Source organism: Camelina sativa, chromosome 5 (genome assembly GCF_000633955.1).
Source record: "Camelina sativa cultivar DH55 chromosome 5, Cs, whole genome shotgun sequence".
Classification (NCBI taxonomy): domain Eukaryota; kingdom Viridiplantae; phylum Streptophyta; class Magnoliopsida; order Brassicales; family Brassicaceae; genus Camelina; species Camelina sativa.
In genome coordinates this window covers 32468383-32484739 of record NC_025689.1, presented here as the reverse complement: position 1 = coordinate 32484739, position 16357 = coordinate 32468383, and the positions used below count along the sequence as shown (strand labels likewise).

The window sequence follows — 16357 nt, the reverse complement described above, 5'->3', positions numbered from 1 at the left end:
AAAAAAAAACGAAAAAGTAGTAGTCTACGGTTACTGCTATTTACGTTGAAAACTTTTAAACTACCAGAACTACCCTCATGTTCTCGTTACAGTCCTCGACTTCCCCCAGCCAGTAACTGTTTCCAGTTCCAAGGGTAACTACGTAAATTCCATCTCCACAACTAATTTATCAGTTTCTTCGTTCTTTCTAAAAAATCCTTTTTTCTCTCTTTGATTGTCCTTTTTTGACTCACTCCTTCTCGAGAAGGCGAAGTTTCTCTTCTCTCTAGACTAAATGTTGATTCTCTTTCGTGTGATCCTCCATAAGATAAAACCATCTTTGACAAAGACAAGGTTTTTTTTTTTTAATTTCTTAATTCGTCGTTTCTCTCAATTGATGGGTTTGATTAATTTTGCAGTAATTTCCCCCAAATTTTTTTGACTTTTGCAGTTTCTACACTTATTTTTGTAGATAGGACAGTTGAGAGGAGATGCTCAAACTAATGCTGCTTATATAATCAAGGTAATTGCTTCTTAGTGTTGTGACTTGACTGATTCTTACATTTGCATCAATGTGGGTGTATGTATCTTTTTTAGGTGGAACTGCTGGCTGCTAAGAATCTCATTGGTGCTAACTTAAATGGAACTTCAGATCCTTATGCTATTGTCAATTGTGGATCAGAAAAGCGATTCAGGTTTTTTTGTTATATATATCCTTTTTCCTATTTAGTTTTTATTACAACTTTTCAAAAGGAGCATGTGAACAACTCTTTTACGCTGTCCTATAGCTTCTTCTCAACAAACTCTATCCATCCATCCGAAATAAGTGAAAAACGTATATTGGTGGTTTTTTGGTTGTTGAGCTTACACATCTGATTGTTCTAATGTTAATGTATCTCTCTCTCTCGCTGCTTGTTACAGTTCTATGGTCCCTGGCTCTAGAAATCCAATGTGGGGTGAAGAGTTCAATTTTCCCACTGATGAGCTTCCTGTCAAGGTTAATAAAATCATTTACTGCTGTATTATGCTTTAGGACTTTTGTGGGATGATGTGAGAAACTTAATTTCACCTAAAAGCTGAGGCATAGGCCATAGGGTTTATCACTAAGTTTGAACCCTTGATATCTCCTAGTATGAAAATTTCGCGTATTTATGACTTGGTAAAGAATACCATAAAGACTTGTTCTTTAAAATAGGCATCTGGATTCAATAATTTTGGATACAAAACATGCACCTTTTCTAACATTTACCATATATTTGTGATGGCAGATCAATGTAACAATTCATGATTGGGATATAATTTGGAAAAGTACTGTTCTTGGCTCTGTAACTATTAGTGTTGAACGTGAAGGCCAAACGGGTCCAGTGTGGCACTCATTAGACAGCCCATCTGGGCAGGTGTGTTTTTCCTTAGTTACTGTTTGTGTATTTTTCTCTTCAAAGGGTTTTAATCTAATCCTTCTTTGCTTTCTAGAATCTAATCTAATTTTGTTTGTCAGGTTTGTCTTAACATTAATGCAATCAAACTACCCGTAAACGCTCCTAGGTAATACTCCAGTTCTACGTCAACCTTACTATTAGCTGGGTTTATCTTGTTTAGAAGGAGAATGATAAACGTCTTGGTCCATGACCATTTGGCTACGGCTTTGATCTGTTTGCATAAGTGGGATAACTTTTACAACATCTATCACTGTTTTTCGCTGACGAAAGCAAAAGGGGGGGGGGGGTGTTTGTTGGTTTACCAAAACACACTACTTGCATTTGGCTGGTTTTCATTTTGAATGGAACCACATCTCTGACTTGATTTTTACTAGTCTTTGTGGTTTAAAACTTTGGACAAAATGGATTTGATATAGGGCTGTAACCGGATATGCTGGAGCCTGTAGAAGAAGGGTCACATTGGATCAGCAAGGCCCAACAATTGTACATCTAAAGCCAGGACCTCTGCAGACGATATTTGATCTCCTCCCCGATGAGGTAAATCAACTAGTACTAAATGTATCATTAGTAATCTCATACGAGAGTTGAAAAATTGAGTGTCTCATATGGGATTGCCTTTACACGTTCAGTACTCTGACTAAGCATGTTCATTTTCCTTAGGTTGTTGAGCATAGTTATTCATGTGCCCTGGAGAGGTCATTCTTGTATCATGGCCGAATGTATGTTTCCGCATGGCACATATGTTTTCACTCCAATGTTTTCTCTAAGCAAATGAAGGTCAGGGCATCTATAAGCACTTACTTTTTGAGTTCTTTGAACCAATGCTAAAAACTTCCTCATCACATTTTGTAGGTTGTTGTCCCTCTCGGAGATATAGATGAGGTAGTAGTCTTTTCTTAACCACCCAAATTTCTGTTGATTTAAACTGATAAGCGGACTAACCATACATAGATTTTCATTGTTTATTATAGATTCGTAGAAGCCAACATGCATTGATAAACCCAGCTATAACAATCATACTACGGATGGGAGCTGGTGGACATGGTGTTCCCCCTCTTGGGACTCCTGATGGTTAGTAATTATGTTTGTTATTGGATATTTTTGATGACATCAACGTTCATGCCTTTCTTTATCTTCAGCAAAAACTTGTTTGATAGGTACTGTTTTACCTGCACAAGCCAGCAAGAACATTTTTGCCATTTGATTCGTGGCATAGCCATTTTTCTGTAGGAACAAAGCTTTTGGAGTTTGTCATCTATAGTGGTGCTTTGTTATGTTTATGTCTCTGTGGAATTCCTTCTTTATTTCAGGTAGAGTGAGGTATAAATTTGCATCATTTTGGAACAGGAACCATACACTAAAAGCATTGCAGCGTGCGGTTAATAATTATCATGCAATGTTAGAAGTTGAAAAGAAGGTCTCTCTCCATTTTTATAAATAAATTTTATGTTTATACGTTACTCTGTCACCGCATGCTGTATTCAATATTTGCTGGTTAATTAAGAGTAAAATTGATGTTGTCGACTGAAATCTTAACATGTTACATCTGTGGGGTGGCTTTCTTACCATATAGGAGAGAGCAGAATCTGCTTTACGTGCTCATAGTAGCTCTGTGAAAGGAGGTGGTAAAGTACAAGTTAAACCTCCTGAAGATACTGCAGCTGTACCTGTAAAGTTTCAGGCTTTCGTCAAGGAAGAAGTCCTTGTCAACATCTACAATGTAATCATTTGGTTTTTCTTGTTAGTGCTATAGTTGTCCGAAGATATTCTTCTGAATTTTCTGCATCATACTCTTGTGTGCAGGATGTTTTTGCCAGCACACCTGAGCAAGTCCTGAACGTCTTGTTGGCTGATGATTCCACTTATACTAATGAGTACAGATCTGCTCGGAAGGATAAAAACCTTAATGTAAATTTGGCACTGATATCTAAATAGTCTTCATACATATGTGCTCTTTTTGCGGTTTCCACTGCATTGCTTACATGTTTTAAAGCTGCACTCTTTAGACACAACTTCTCCGGCACTTCATTGTTGTTTGTTTGTTATTTTTTAGATTGAGCCGTGGCATACTGCCCAAGAATATGATGGCCAAGTTAGAGAGATTAAGTTCAGATCCATTTGTAATAGTCCGATGTGTCCACCAGACACTGCTGTGACGGAATGGCAGCACGTTGTTCTATCACCAGATAAGAAAGTGCTGGTAGGAATGATTCATTACAATTTGTTTCCCGTTGGATATAGTAGTTGCTTATGTTGTTTAGGCAAAATAGAAAAAGAAAATCCTGTCTGATGATACTTGCCTTTCCTTCTTTCAGGTTTTTGAAACTGTGCAACAGCCACATGATGTTCCTTTTGGGTCTTACTTTGAGGTATGTTGCCTATGACGAAAATCTGGTTCTCGATTCATCATTCTGTTTGCAACTCACCAATCAAGTTTCACCTTGGCATGCTTTATAAAGTCTGTTTGTATATCAGGTCCACTGCCAATGGCGCTTGGAAGTTAAAGAGGAGACTGTATCTGTGCTAGATATAAAAGTCGGTAAGTAAACCCAAGTACCCATCCTCAAACTATTTATGATTTCTACTTATCTGGCAGTGTGAAATTTGCAATGCACACTGTGTGGAATGATCTCTTTGGCTTCATCAACAGGTGTACATTTCAAGAAATGGTGCTTGATGCAATCGAAGATTAAAGCAGGGGCAATTGACGAGGTTAGTTTGGTGCCCTTAATTCAATTGATAAACTAAAAGGCGACATTTTAGGTTTCTCTGATACACTTGTCTTTGACACTTTACACAGTACAAGAAAGAAGTAGAAGTGATGATAGAAGTGGCATTGTCGTATCTCAAGTCACACTCTTCCTCAAGTAGCCTTGGCGATATAGACAAGTCTACTTCATCATCTCCAACAGCAGAAAACATCAGCTAAAACCTAATTTACCAAGATCAAAAAGCTTCTCAGAGTTTCATTCTCGAGCCAACTTAAGATCAGCTTTTTCCTTCTTTTCTACATGTTAAAGTGTATATGTGGTAACGGTAATTATAATTTATAATGGATATTTACAAGCGCTTGTCTGATTTCTTGTACTTTTGACAAAGAAAAATTAAGGATTCTCTCACAACTCTTTCTGTATTCGCAAACCAAAATACTAAGTCCTGTGAATTTTCACAGCAAACAAAGAACACTGTGAAAACAATGAATTGTACCATAAACCCTTGTGTAATCTTATTATAGACTGAACCATAAGAACAAAACAAAATTCAAACATTTTGGCCATGAATGTTATTTTGGCCATGAATGTTTACAAGTTTTTTTGGGTGGTTTTTGAATTCTAGATTTTAGTTTTTAGACTTTAGATTTTGGTTTATGGTTTTAAGATTTTTGTGTTAAAAATTTATTATAAAAAGAAAAATAGAAAAAAGAATTCAAGACAAGATTAAGGTCTTGAATGGTAACTAATTTTTAAGTAGATTTTGGTTTTTGATTTTTTGAAAATCTATTTTTTTACCATTCAAGATTTTAAAATTTTTGATTCTCTAAAAATTAGGGAAACTAGTTTTAAAGTGGGTTTTCCAAATTTTAAAGAGAAACTAAAAACCATAATTTTGAGGTTTTTGTTGAAAAACCTATATTTTCAAAGTACTGTTTTTACTTTTTACTTTTTGATTTATTAATTTATAAATATACAGCAAAAATTAAAAACCAAAAATTCAAAAACCAAAATCCAAAAACAAAAATCAAAAAACTAAAAACCAATGAATATGGCCATTCATAGCCTAAAAAATGAAAAACTAGTAAAACATAGATTTTGGTTTTTCTTTCAAACTTGCTAAACACAAACAAAATCTGGATTCCCTAACTTTTAGAAAAACTAATTTTTGTATAATCTTGATTGGGCTTAAACTAGATTTTTGAAAACTCTAAAACCAAAAAACATTTTTAAAATCCACAGCCATCCAAGACCTTATATCTTTTTAATACCATAATATTTTTGCTATAAATATGAACTTCTCCGTAATTTTAAAATTTTTTGTACAAAAGTTGTTTTTGAGATTGATATCGATATACAAGAAGCATCAAAAGAACCATCGAGAGGATTAATCAGACCATTGTTGGGTTAAGAATAGAATGTGAGCGCATCAACAAAGATATATCACACCTAGAGAATGGTAAATTTGCGCTGCTACGGATTAAAACAGCAACATCTTTGTTTACTGCTATGAGGGCCGTAAATAACGCCAGAATAAGATACCACAGGTTTTCTTTGTCTGATCATCGTTGTTTTTTTTTTTTTTTCTTTTTTGATTCCAATGTTTGATTTAGTTTTTGAGTTTCATACTCTTGGTTTTTGATTCTGGTAATTTTTTTTTACGAAGAATGGTGATGATGCAATAACAATAGTGGATTAGAGTGTGAGCGAGTTAACAGGTTTTGAGGGAGACTACTAGCTTCAAATCGGTAGAGTTGAGCGTGGAAGGGGTAGAACTAATAACCTATCAGGTAGTAATTTTACTCTCTATATTCTTCAATCCTATCCTTTTTGTTGTTGTTGATTGATTTACTGTTTTTGATTGTTTTACTGTAGAGAAGTTTACCATTTTTTGTTTTCACAGCGTTTTGTTAATATACCTTTTTATAATAATTATATTATTGTTATTTTAAATGTCAATTTTATTTTGGATTTGTCACAGAGAAAGGTTCAAATCAGCGATGTAAAAGTTCAGTTAATAGCGGCCGAGAAACATACTGGTAAGAGTATTTTAAATTTTAGTTACTGTATTTAATTTTAAAAAATCTATTAATTAATACTGACTATTTTTTTTTTTTTGTTTATGGTAGAGGGGAATAATGAAGAGAAGATCTATCTCCTGAGTAATAAAAACTGAGACAAAAAAAAAAAAACAGTAATTGGTTTTTGCTGATGATGTCAGTGTCAAGTCTAAATGATTTTGTAAGATATTTTAAATCCCATTATTAGAGATTAAACAATAGTATACTTAGAAAAATCTTTGACAACTGTTGTCGTCTGTTGATCAGTCACCAAGAAGTATTATGTAAGGTAACTACATCCAGATGGAATGTGTCAATGTGATACTGATATCAAAGTAGTGAGAATTGCGAAGAAGTATCTTGTTTCCTTAACAATGGTGTAAGGTCACTACAAGAGAATATTAAGAATATTGACAAGTTATGTCTAAGGTTAAAAAAATACAGGGAATGTGATACTAATAGCAAAGGAGTGATAACTGAAAAGTAGTATACTTGTTTACTTAGCAATGGTGTAGAGTTATTGCAAGAGAAGTTATGTATAACGTAATTACAGGGATTGTGGTATCTTTAAAATTATTTGTTTGGCTTTTCCAGACTTAAAATGAGTGTTTCTCTAGCTCTGTTGGATAGCCAGCTGGTTTGGTAGAATAGGTTCTTGATGGTTTCCCTAACCTGGAAATCTGTTTATCTGGAAGTGTGAAATTTTGCAATTCACACTGTCGAATGATCTCTTTGGCTTCATCAATAGGTGTACATTTCAAGAAATGGTGTTTGATGCAATCGAAGATTAAAGCAGGGGCAATTGACGAGGTTAGTTTGGTGCCCACTTATTTCAATCGATAAACTAAAAGGCGCCATTTTAGGTTTCTCTGGTACACTTGCTTTTTTGACACTTTACACAGTACAAGAAAGAAGTAGAAGTGATGATAGAAGTGGCATTGTCGTATCTCAAGACACACTCTTCCTCAAGTAGCCTTGGCGTATATAGACAAGTCTACTTCATCATCTCCAACACCAGAAAAACATCAGCTAAAACCTATATTACCCTTGTGTAATCTTATTATAGATTGCATAAACTGCAAAACATTTGAAGACTGAATCTTTTGTTCAGGGTCACAAACGGTACAGACAACTTGGGATTGTAAACATAGATAAACAATCAATCCTGATACTTGCAACATTCGATTCAATATCTAGAAGAAGAAATCCTGCAAACTATGCAGTTAAGTAGGAAAGGTCTCAGAATTTGACAGCGGTAGTCCAAGTGCCTTGAACACTGGGGTGTTTGGTGACATGTCTGGTCCTAAGCTTCACCACTTTCCTTCCAAGCGAGTTCCTCAGCCTTGTTGCATTCAGAAGCACTTCTTCAGGATCCATGTTCTTCACACACACCACCCTTTCATTTCTATTCCCTATGAATTGTGCAAGTGACATCTCTAATGTCAAGAACTGTTGTATGCTTATTGCTTGTAATAATAATGATAAGAGGAGGAAAGACTCATACTGTAAATGCCCTTCAAATAAGGATGATGTCCTCGTGAAAGCTCCGTAACCACTTCGAGCTGCGGGTTTTTGTCTTTTAGTGCAGGCAATTCTGATTCCACAAAGGCTCTGTAAGTAGAAGAAAACACATGATAGAATGATCAGTACCTAACTATGAAATGGTAACGATTCATTACTTGCACTAAAAGAGAAAACACAGGATAGAATGATCAGAGATGGAAATGCTCAGTGCATAACTATGAAATGGTAACTATTCATTACTTGCACAGATAGATCACATTTGGAAAGGAAACCACATCAAAGAGAGGAACAATGGAACCAAATTTCTAAAACATGAAAAGTTAATTTGCTTCACAGATGAGAAGTACAAAGCTCAGAGATTCGAATAAATAGTCTGTAAAAATTGGTAGATCGAGGACTAATAAATAAAAATACGGCTCATAGATTGGGAAATCAAAAATTAGGGAAAAGAAATTGACCTGATGCCTCTACTGCTACCACCCCAAATGCAGTAGAAGACTGGAACGTCTTCCAACGCTATAAATGTATCGGCTTTATCCAAGTCAAGAAGATATTTTGAGAGAGAGAGAGAGCGACGCAAACAGTAAATAAGCAGCAACAACTTGGCATATTATAGATTTATAGGAAATAATTCATTAACTTAAACAAACCATTCATACATAACTGATCTATGGATTGGTGGGGGTAGTCTAGAAGAGATAGAAGAAAAAAAGAGACTGAAAAGAAAAGGGACAAGTTAAAAGAAGAAACAAAATAGACTTCTTCTAGTCTTTTGGGCGGTGAAGAACTCTGCATCCTGCAGTGCTTCAATCTGTTTTTTTTGGAGTCTTTGAACGTACTCCACCTGTGTAAAAGAAAAAGAAAAGAAAAGGAGGTGATTGATAAGATAGCCAAACAAGCACAATCAGAATCCATTTAAACAAAAAACATATATAACTTATATATAAAAATGCTCTCACTTCAAAATGAAGAGCCCGCACATAATAGCCATGGTAACTAGCACCACGATCAGCTACGTCCTCACATTTCAAAAGTACTGAAGTAGTTTTACATGAATTGAATGTAAAAATCAAACATTGCTACACAGCAGTACAGAGCAAGTAAAAAAAAAAAAGATGGGGTCGTACACATTTTTGTGGATTCATACACGGCTTTGCCAAATACCTCAATCTCTCTGGATTTGGATTTGCTAAGTGCCTCAAGCTTTCTGGATGTGTCTGCAGCCAAGTCCACGTACTCTTTCTCAACTTTTGCAAACTCTTCAATCGACTGAGAGAGATGACAGACCGTAGTGTACCATTATTGAGAAAGGCAGACACAATATACTAACCAGTATAAAAAGACTTTGCTCTAAAAAAAAATTGGATTCTCAAATAGCCATATATATATATATATATATATATATATATATATAGTTAAAATTTCAAAAAAAAGATATAATTCCGACATAGTATGAAACAACATTATTGTACCTTGTTTAAAAAGTCTATAATTTTTTGAAGATCTCTAATCTGCTTCTTGGGATTGCCCGAGTTGAAGCAACCCGTTCCTCTCCGACCATAGCTAATTTTGCATCCAACCAACCAAAGAAAGAAAACAAAAAAAAATCAAAACTTTGACCCAATCAATTCAATCAATCGCTCTGAAAAAAAAAAAAAAAATTAGGGTTTTATATGGTTCCATCTCTGTAGTATAAATACACAAATCCAAAGACCAAAGTAAATCACAAAACCCTTACATATGCTGAAGCAATTTAGATCTGAGCCTGGATGGGAGTAATCTGAAAGGAGGTACATAATCATCAAAATCAAGAAGCCCTTCTCTTGTCTCCTCCATCGGTTATAGTTTCCTCCTACTAAATGATGAAAGAAACAGAGAGAGAGAGAGGAAGAGAGAGAGATATTAAAACTATTTAAAAGTATCATTCTATGCTCTATACTATTATTATTATACTAAAAAGAAAAGAAGAAGAACTTCCAATTTGCTTCGGGAAAAATGCCATAAAAATCCCTAAGTTTCAAAAATAGGACAAAATAATCTCCAAAACTCTTGAGATGTCATTTTAATTCCCAACTTTGAGTTGACTTAACCAAAAAATAGCAAATTTTTTTGATCTTGCTTTTTTAGGCATAGGGTTAAGTCTCCGTCAGAAGCTAGTAGACGGGGTTAACAAATCGTTAAAGGCTTCCGTTTAGCCAAAACGTCGACGTCTTATTAACGAAAGAACAACATCGTTTACAACTAAAAAATTCCCAAATCGATTACAAATCGAAAACCCTAAAAAAAAAATCCCCAAATTCTCTCTAAGTCTTCGCGAATCGTCTTCATGGCACGGACCCGTGGAGGAAGAAAGCAAGTTCCGTCTCGGCGGTCGTTGCAATTGATGAATACTTCAGAGAAAGACTCCACTCAAACAAGATCTGAAGTCGAGACGATTGAGATTCAATCTGATACTGATGTGGATCGAACAGAGACTGGTAAGGATCAAATCGAAGAGGAGACTGAGAAGGATGGACCTGAGGCGGATCGAATCGAAGAGGAGACTGGTCCTGAGGCTGATCGAATCAAAGAGGAGACTTGTCCTGAGGCTGATCGAATTGAAGAGGAGACTGGTCCTGAGGCTGATCGAATCGAAGAGGAGACTGGTCCGGAGGCTGATCGAATCGAAGAGGAAACTGGTAAAGATCAAATTCCTTCTGATACTGAGACGAATCGAAACCCATTAGAGACTGAGGACGTGGCGATGATTACTGAACCAAACAGTGAGCCAATGGCTAAGGCGGTTCCTCAACCCAAACTCAAACGCAAGCGTAAAAGGAAGAAGGTTGCTGAAGATATTGAAGATGACCGAGAGGCTGTTAGTGGAGATGATTGTGAGGTAGTTGGTGATGATGACTGTGATGAGGTTAGGTATGCAGACGAAGGTAATCGTGAAGAAGCTCATGAAGCTCATGAAGATGATGGTGTAGATGGTGTAGAAGAAAGAGACGAAGGTAACCGTGAAGAAGCTCAACCATCTCAAGGACCAGCTTCTCAACCATCTCAAGGACCACCAGCTCAGCCATCACAAGGAGCACCATCTCAACCAACTCAACCAGCTCAACCATCTCAACCATCTCAACCATCACAACCATCACAAGGGAGATCTCATCCAACAACCTCAGTCAGAGGAAGATCTCATCCAACGACCTCAGTCAGATCAAGAACTCATCTGGGTGGATCACATGGAAGTTCACAGCGAGGAGGTTGGGCACCATGGTTTGAATGTTCACGCTAAACTTCAAAGTCGGGTTTCGTTTGGGTACTCTGTTTTTTTTTTGTTTGTTTGGATTGCTTTTTGGCCTTTTGTTTGTATCAAAACATGTTCTATCATGATTGAGACACAATTCAAACAAGAGATTTCTATTTTCCATTACTTTTGAGATCAAAGAAATCATCCAACAAGAAATATCACAAAGAGTTTACATTAAGCTCACAAAGAGTTTACATTAAGCTCTTTTTAATAACCTAACATAAAAGTCTTCTGATTTCCTTGCCTAAACAATACAAAACTACACAAAATGGTCATAACACAAAGCCAAACAAAACCGACTTTGAAGCACAGCATAAACTTGCGTAGTTCTTTTTTATTGGCCATGTCTTCTTCCTTCAATTCTTTCACCATAGCATCTATCTCATTGACCTCTGCTTTGATTTTGCTAATCTCATTTGCAATGATGGATAGTCTTGGAAAGGCATCTTCTACTTCTTCAAACACGGTATCCTACACCCACTTGAACAAATGATTCTAATGTACAATTAAATGAAATACAGTTAGCTTACCATGATTATGAAACCGAATTTGAACTGTACGAATTGACTATAACTTACATCCCTTTTGCTTGTCCACGTATTTACATCTCGTTTGCTTACACAACGAAAGAATGGTCGTCTCGGGTTCTCTTGAGTTTTAGAGGTAAATATCTTGACATCTAAGCCACACACACACTTCGACGGCACACCACGTTCACCTACACCACCAGATGTGATAGAACTTGAACTCATCGGAAAAGAGAGAGGTTGAGAAATCGAATTGGGGATTTGAAAACTAAAACCTAGAAATCGATTTGGGGATTCTTATTTCCTTCGTTGTTCTCTCGTTAATAAGACGTCGACATTTTGGCTAAACGAAAGCCTTTAACGGTTTGTTAACCCCTTCTACTAGCTTCTGACGGAGACTTAACCCCGTGCCTAAAAAGGCAAGGTCAAAGAAAGTTTGCTATTTTTTGGTTAAGTCAACTCAAAGTTGGGGATTAAAATGACATCTCAAGAATTGGGGATTATTTTGTCCCATTTTAAAAACTTGGGGATTTTTATGGTATTTTTCCCAATTTGCTTCCCCAAAATATATTCTTTCAAGAACTCGCCTATTACCATTACCACCACCACATATAGACTTTTGGAAACGGGATTATTATGAATTTTGCTACTTTTTATTTTTGAATCTGCTATTTTTATTAAATTTACCTTTTTCGGTCACTTAAAAATTTTAATTCTATACAATTATAATTATTTACTAAAATACATACTTCACAACAAATACTAAACTCTAAAAAAAAAAAAAACTCAAACATATCTTCTAATTATATAAAGTTAGGTTTTGAACTGTATTTTCCGAACCAGATCGGATCGGCCTGTCGAACCGATTAACTCACGATCCGCTCGGTAAAAACCAACAACCCAACTTAATTAACTTTCCCTTATCAAAAGCTTTTCGTATTTTAATTTGAACAGTAATTTTTCACATTTTTCTACAAAATTTGATGAAAAACAATATTCTAGTTAAGTTTGAATTGAAGTCAGGAAAAAGAGAAAAGATAAAAGATGTGTGAGAGAGAGCTTTTTTGTTTTTCTATTTTTTTTGTTGGAGTTAGACAATTAATAGGAGAGATAACAAACCATTTTAATTAATTTTTCTATATTACAAAAATTTTTTATTATCCTTTGGTTAAATCATCCCACGAAAAGTCTACAATGAGGGTGTTAAATAAATTTTTCAACTGTTTAATTCATGCAATGGACCTGTTGAATTTTCTAAAAATCATACGTGTATTAAACTGAGTTGAATTAATTCAACTGGTTGAATCTGAAAATGGTGGGACCTACATTGACACGTGGCGACGTATGAAAAAAGAAGATGGTGAATGGATTGTATCCATTTGCTTTTTGGGAGATTTCATTTCATCCTAATTATTTTAGCTCAATGATTTTATATTAATTTATTTTTTTACAAAATTAAAAGTACATCAAAAAATTCATCATTTAAAAAATCCTATAAATAGAGACTAGTCTTGTTTTATTTGGACATAGAAAAAAATATCAATTTTTATTAGAATTTTCTATTTTCCTTAGACCAATTTTTGATTGTGTGTGTCTAAACTTCTTCATTTTACTTACAAAAAATAATAATTATAAATGACACTAGAAATAAATTTTTATAAAAATTATATTAATTTAGTTTTAATCGATAATTATTATTAAATATGTAATCATAGATCATAAAATAAAATAAAAATAGAAAAATATAAAATGGTAAGGTAAGGTGTTGAATTTTATTAAAGAAAACTATTGGAGAAGTTAAAATTGAATTGAGTGTTGAATGATTATGTGGAAGAAAGAAAAAATGATGTGGAGTGTTAAAAGTTGAGGTGGAGGGTGTTGAATCTTATAACCATTGTACATGGTCTAAGTACTACTAGACATATACGTATAATATATATACACAAATAATATGCTGTCAAATATAAACACTCAAACTAATTATTAAAATTTAGAATTATAAAATGGTTACATATATTAATATTTATAAGATGTATAATATCTTATTGTATAAACCTTGATGACAAAATTACTAATTAGCAAGATCATGATATGTGTCAATTATATCATTCAGATGTTGACAAATGTCAATTCATTATTAAATTTTTAAAAAATAAAAATGTAAAAATTTAAAACATAACTTAAAAAGATTTTATATAAAAGTAAATAGATAAAATAAAACTTGATATTATTAAGGGAAATTACCTAGAATATTGCATAAAAGTAGGTTTATTACTAGACTAACACGTTGAGATTTCTGTCTTACTAGAATAACACATAAAAGTTTGCAAATTACTTTTATATCTGAGTTGTGTGTTTTATTACGGTTTATGCCATTTATAATTAAATTTGGTCAAAAAAAACTTGAGATCTTATGTTCTTGCTCTTGTTTTCCTGTTTTTGTTTTTATTTCTTTTTGAATCGATGTTTGTTTGATTTTTGTCAAATCCTCCTTTACTCTGATTCTGCAAGAAAAGAATGGACTGTTGGATAAATTCCTTTACGATGCAAGAAAAGAAGCTTCACTTCTCCACCAAATAAAGTTTCAATCTTTTGGTTCACAACTAGTTATTAATCTTTAAGTAATTTGGGTAATTTAGCATCCGTTTTTAGATCAGGAGAGAAAAATCTAAAAACGACAGAGAGCTTCAAGTTGGAGTTAGCTTAGCCACTTTTTTTTTTTTGTGCTCAGAAGAAAGAACAGTCGCCGGCAAAAAAGTCTCAACCTTTTCCCTCTCCGCTCGTTCACTGGTCACCGGCATTTCTCTCTTCTCCGACTTGATTTCCTTATCGCCTGAGTTTCACGGCGATGGGAGACGAGAAGCCGGCGGTTGTGATGGCCAATCGAGAAAGAGATCGAGAGCTTCTGATTCCCGTCGCTGATTCCGGCGACAAAGACGATGGTCCTTCTTCGAAGCCTTCTTCTTCTGCTTCCTCTTCCTCTTCTTCTTCTTCTTCTTCTTCTTCTTCTTCTTCTTCGCATCAATCCAGCCACGAGGTCTAGTTTCATCTCCTGATCTAGAATCTTGTTCTTCGTTTTCTCATTTCAAGATTCATGCTTAATTAACAGTTGAATTGGATTTATAGTAAGCTCTTAGTTCCTTTCAAGATTTATTCTTCTTCATAGATTTATTTGTTTCCCCTTAGTTCAGAATCTTGGAACTTGTTTTACCCTAGATTCAATCTATCACCAAACAACACTTCCTGGAACTTGTGTGAACTAGCCAAACACTTGTCTTTATTATGCAGAAGCTTGTAAATTCCTGATTGAGTCAAGTATGAATTTGCTAGGATCTGTCGATTCTTGAGTCTTGTGATGTTTATGGTCATTCATGTTTTCAAGCATATATAACAACATAGAGCATTGTGGTCTGATGCTTTAGCTATTTCCTGCAGACTTTAAGCTTGTTCATTAGGGGTTGGGCGTCCAAGAAGTTCATGACAGGCTGGTAAGCAACACTTGAATTTTTTTGTCATTTGATTGTAGTTGGCACAGATTCAGAACTTGTGCTGATAGTTTTAAGTCCCAATTTCTCTTTGCAGTGTTATCCTACTTCCTATTGCAATTACTTTCTATATAACATGGTGGTTTATTCACTTTGTGGATGGATTCTTCTCTCCAATATATGCACAACTTGGAATCAACGTATTTGGTAAGCATTTGAATGGTCCCTCTTTATCGAATCAACTACTGGATATGATCTGTTGCTCACACGAGTTTGATTTTGGTTTTGTAGGTTTTGGTTTTTTGACTTCCATAGCATTCATCTTCTTGGTCGGGGTGTTCATGTCTTCGTGGTTGGGAGCATCGGTTCTGAACTTAGGAGAGTGGTTTATCAAGCGAATGCCATTTGTTCGTCATATCTACAACGCCTCTAAGCAGATCAGCACTGCCATATCTCCTGGTATCGCTTAAGAAAAGGCTTATTTTACATTTTCAGCATTATAAGTTAATTATAATTTTCTAATCTCAACTTGCTCATATCCGGTTCTTTCTCTGTTCAGATCAAAATACACAAGCTTTCAAGGAAGTTGCAATCATTAGGCATCCCCGAATAGGCGAATATGCATTTGGCTTCATTACATCGACAGTTGTTCTCCAGGTGAGTGAAACTGCTTGGTTCAAGGATTTTGTTATTGTTTTCAGAACTTTTCTTGTAGGATACAGAGGGCATAATTGCAACATTTTTGCATGTGAAGGAATTTATTAGAATGTTCAATTCCAGTGTTATTCGTGTACACGTTTTATAAATTCTTCTCAATTCAGGTGTTATTGGATTAGTGCTTTTAATCATTCTTTTAAATTCTAGTGCTATTCGATGTTATAGAAATTTTTTAAAGCAACATTATTTAACAAGAATGTGAAAGAATTGTTAGTGCAAATTGTGAATAATGAATTCTGACCTTTTAAGCCGAGATTTGGTTAGATATAGAGACAACCTCACATGTGTTCTTCCCTTTTGGATACACGAAGAACAATCACCACTCACTAACGACTGATTGCTCCAGATTCACGAAGAACAGTCACCGGCGGCGATTAACTACGACGACTGCGGCAGTCGCAGTGGGACTGTACTTGGCGGTAGAGATGAAGAAGAATTGTATTTGTCCCTTGTGATTGATGAATCCACCTTACGATCTAAAAACCTTTCTATTTACGAATCTATTGTTATATATCTCTACTTTAGTTGCAGCATTGAGATTTATGTCTTATTATGTCTTCCTTTCGAAAAAACTGTGGGAACGAACGATTGAGTTTCTGATAATCTCTCTCCGGTTCATTTTT

The 16357-nt window shown here is 34.9% G+C and overlaps 4 protein-coding genes across 9 annotated transcripts in view; 2 read left to right on the top strand and 2 right to left on the bottom strand.

The window, feature by feature from the left end:
* LOC104788219 (BAG-associated GRAM protein 1) lies at positions 307–4551 on the top strand (the record flags this gene model as incomplete). The annotated part of the gene is made up of 18 exons (XM_010513939.1): positions 307–333; positions 452–502; positions 577–674; positions 901–976; positions 1248–1376; positions 1478–1524; positions 1835–1955; positions 2079–2195; positions 2271–2300; positions 2390–2489; positions 2729–2835; positions 2992–3138; positions 3222–3326; positions 3472–3618; positions 3734–3787; positions 3894–3957; positions 4069–4130; positions 4219–4551. Coding segments are annotated over 18 exons (1611 nt in total), but the record flags the coding sequence as incomplete, so codon positions are not given.
* LOC104788218 (54S ribosomal protein L51, mitochondrial-like) overlaps positions 7237–16357 on the bottom strand; it is a 17506-nt gene continuing 8385 nt past the window's right edge. The window contains exons 2-4 of one of the 2 annotated variants that reach the window (XM_019246164.1): positions 8172–8190; positions 7694–7800; positions 7237–7601 (exon numbers count right to left, since the gene is read on the bottom strand). In XM_019246164.1, coding sequence (XP_019101709.1) covers positions 7429–7601; positions 7694–7800; positions 8172–8190 — 299 coding nt within the window. In that variant the 3' untranslated portion in view covers positions 7237–7428. The remainder of the gene's footprint in view (positions 7602–7693; positions 7801–8171; positions 8191–16357) is intronic. The other variant, XM_010513937.1, reaches the window with a different exon arrangement.
* On the bottom strand, positions 8298–9626 carry LOC104788216. Of its 3 annotated transcripts, none has more exons than XM_010513933.1 (5): positions 9452–9626; positions 9186–9276; positions 8841–8982; positions 8673–8749; positions 8298–8557 (listed from the first exon to the last, which is right to left on the bottom strand). In XM_010513933.1, the coding sequence occupies exons 1-5, from the start codon at positions 9547–9549 to the stop codon at positions 8450–8452; spliced, it is 516 nt and encodes a 171-aa protein (XP_010512235.1). In that variant the 5' UTR covers positions 9550–9626; the 3' UTR covers positions 8298–8449. The 3 variants fall into 3 exon arrangements, 2 of the variants coding, with proteins under 2 accessions (XP_010512235.1, XP_010512236.1); XR_768209.2 differs by having other exon boundaries at positions 8302–8557; positions 8878–8982; XM_010513934.1 differs by lacking the exon at positions 8673–8749 and having other exon boundaries at positions 8878–8982.
* Positions 13941–16342, top strand: LOC104788217 (protein CONTINUOUS VASCULAR RING 1-like). 3 transcript variants are annotated; one of them, XM_019246163.1, is made up of 7 exons: positions 13941–14162; positions 14264–14569; positions 14968–15020; positions 15115–15224; positions 15309–15476; positions 15577–15674; positions 16081–16342. In XM_019246163.1, the coding sequence occupies exons 2-7, from the start codon at positions 14381–14383 to the stop codon at positions 16324–16326; spliced, it is 864 nt and encodes a 287-aa protein (XP_019101708.1). In that variant the 5' UTR covers positions 13941–14162; positions 14264–14380; the 3' UTR covers positions 16327–16342. The 3 variants fall into 3 exon arrangements, with proteins under 3 accessions (XP_019101708.1, XP_019101707.1, XP_010512237.1); XM_019246162.1 differs by having other exon boundaries at positions 13941–14569; XM_010513935.2 differs by lacking the exon at positions 16081–16342 and adding an exon at positions 15999–16041 and having other exon boundaries at positions 13941–14569.

What these genes read in the sequence shown, in the direction of transcription:
- LOC104788216 (XM_010513933.1), bottom strand. Translation starts at nt 9,549, where the DNA reads ATGGAGGAGACAAGAGAAGGGCTTCTTGATTTTGATGATTATGTACCT. An exon ending in TCTAAATTGCTTCAGCATAT is followed by an intron (nt 9,277 to 9,451) that starts GTAAGGGTTTTG and finishes ATGCAAAATTAG; the next exon opens with CTATGGTCGGAGAGGAACGG. An exon ending in TTATAGACTTTTTAAACAAG is followed by an intron (nt 8,983 to 9,185) that starts GTACAATAATGT and finishes CATCTCTCTCAG; the next exon opens with TCGATTGAAGAGTTTGCAAA.
- LOC104788217 (XM_019246163.1), top strand. Translation starts at nt 14,381, where the DNA reads ATGGGAGACGAGAAGCCGGCGGTTGTGATGGCCAATCGAGAAAGAGAT. An exon ending in ACTTGGAATCAACGTATTTG is followed by an intron (nt 15,225 to 15,308) that starts GTAAGCATTTGA and finishes TTGGTTTTGTAG; the next exon opens with GTTTTGGTTTTTTGACTTCC. An exon ending in CAGCACTGCCATATCTCCTG is followed by an intron (nt 15,477 to 15,576) that starts GTATCGCTTAAG and finishes TTCTCTGTTCAG; the next exon opens with ATCAAAATACACAAGCTTTC.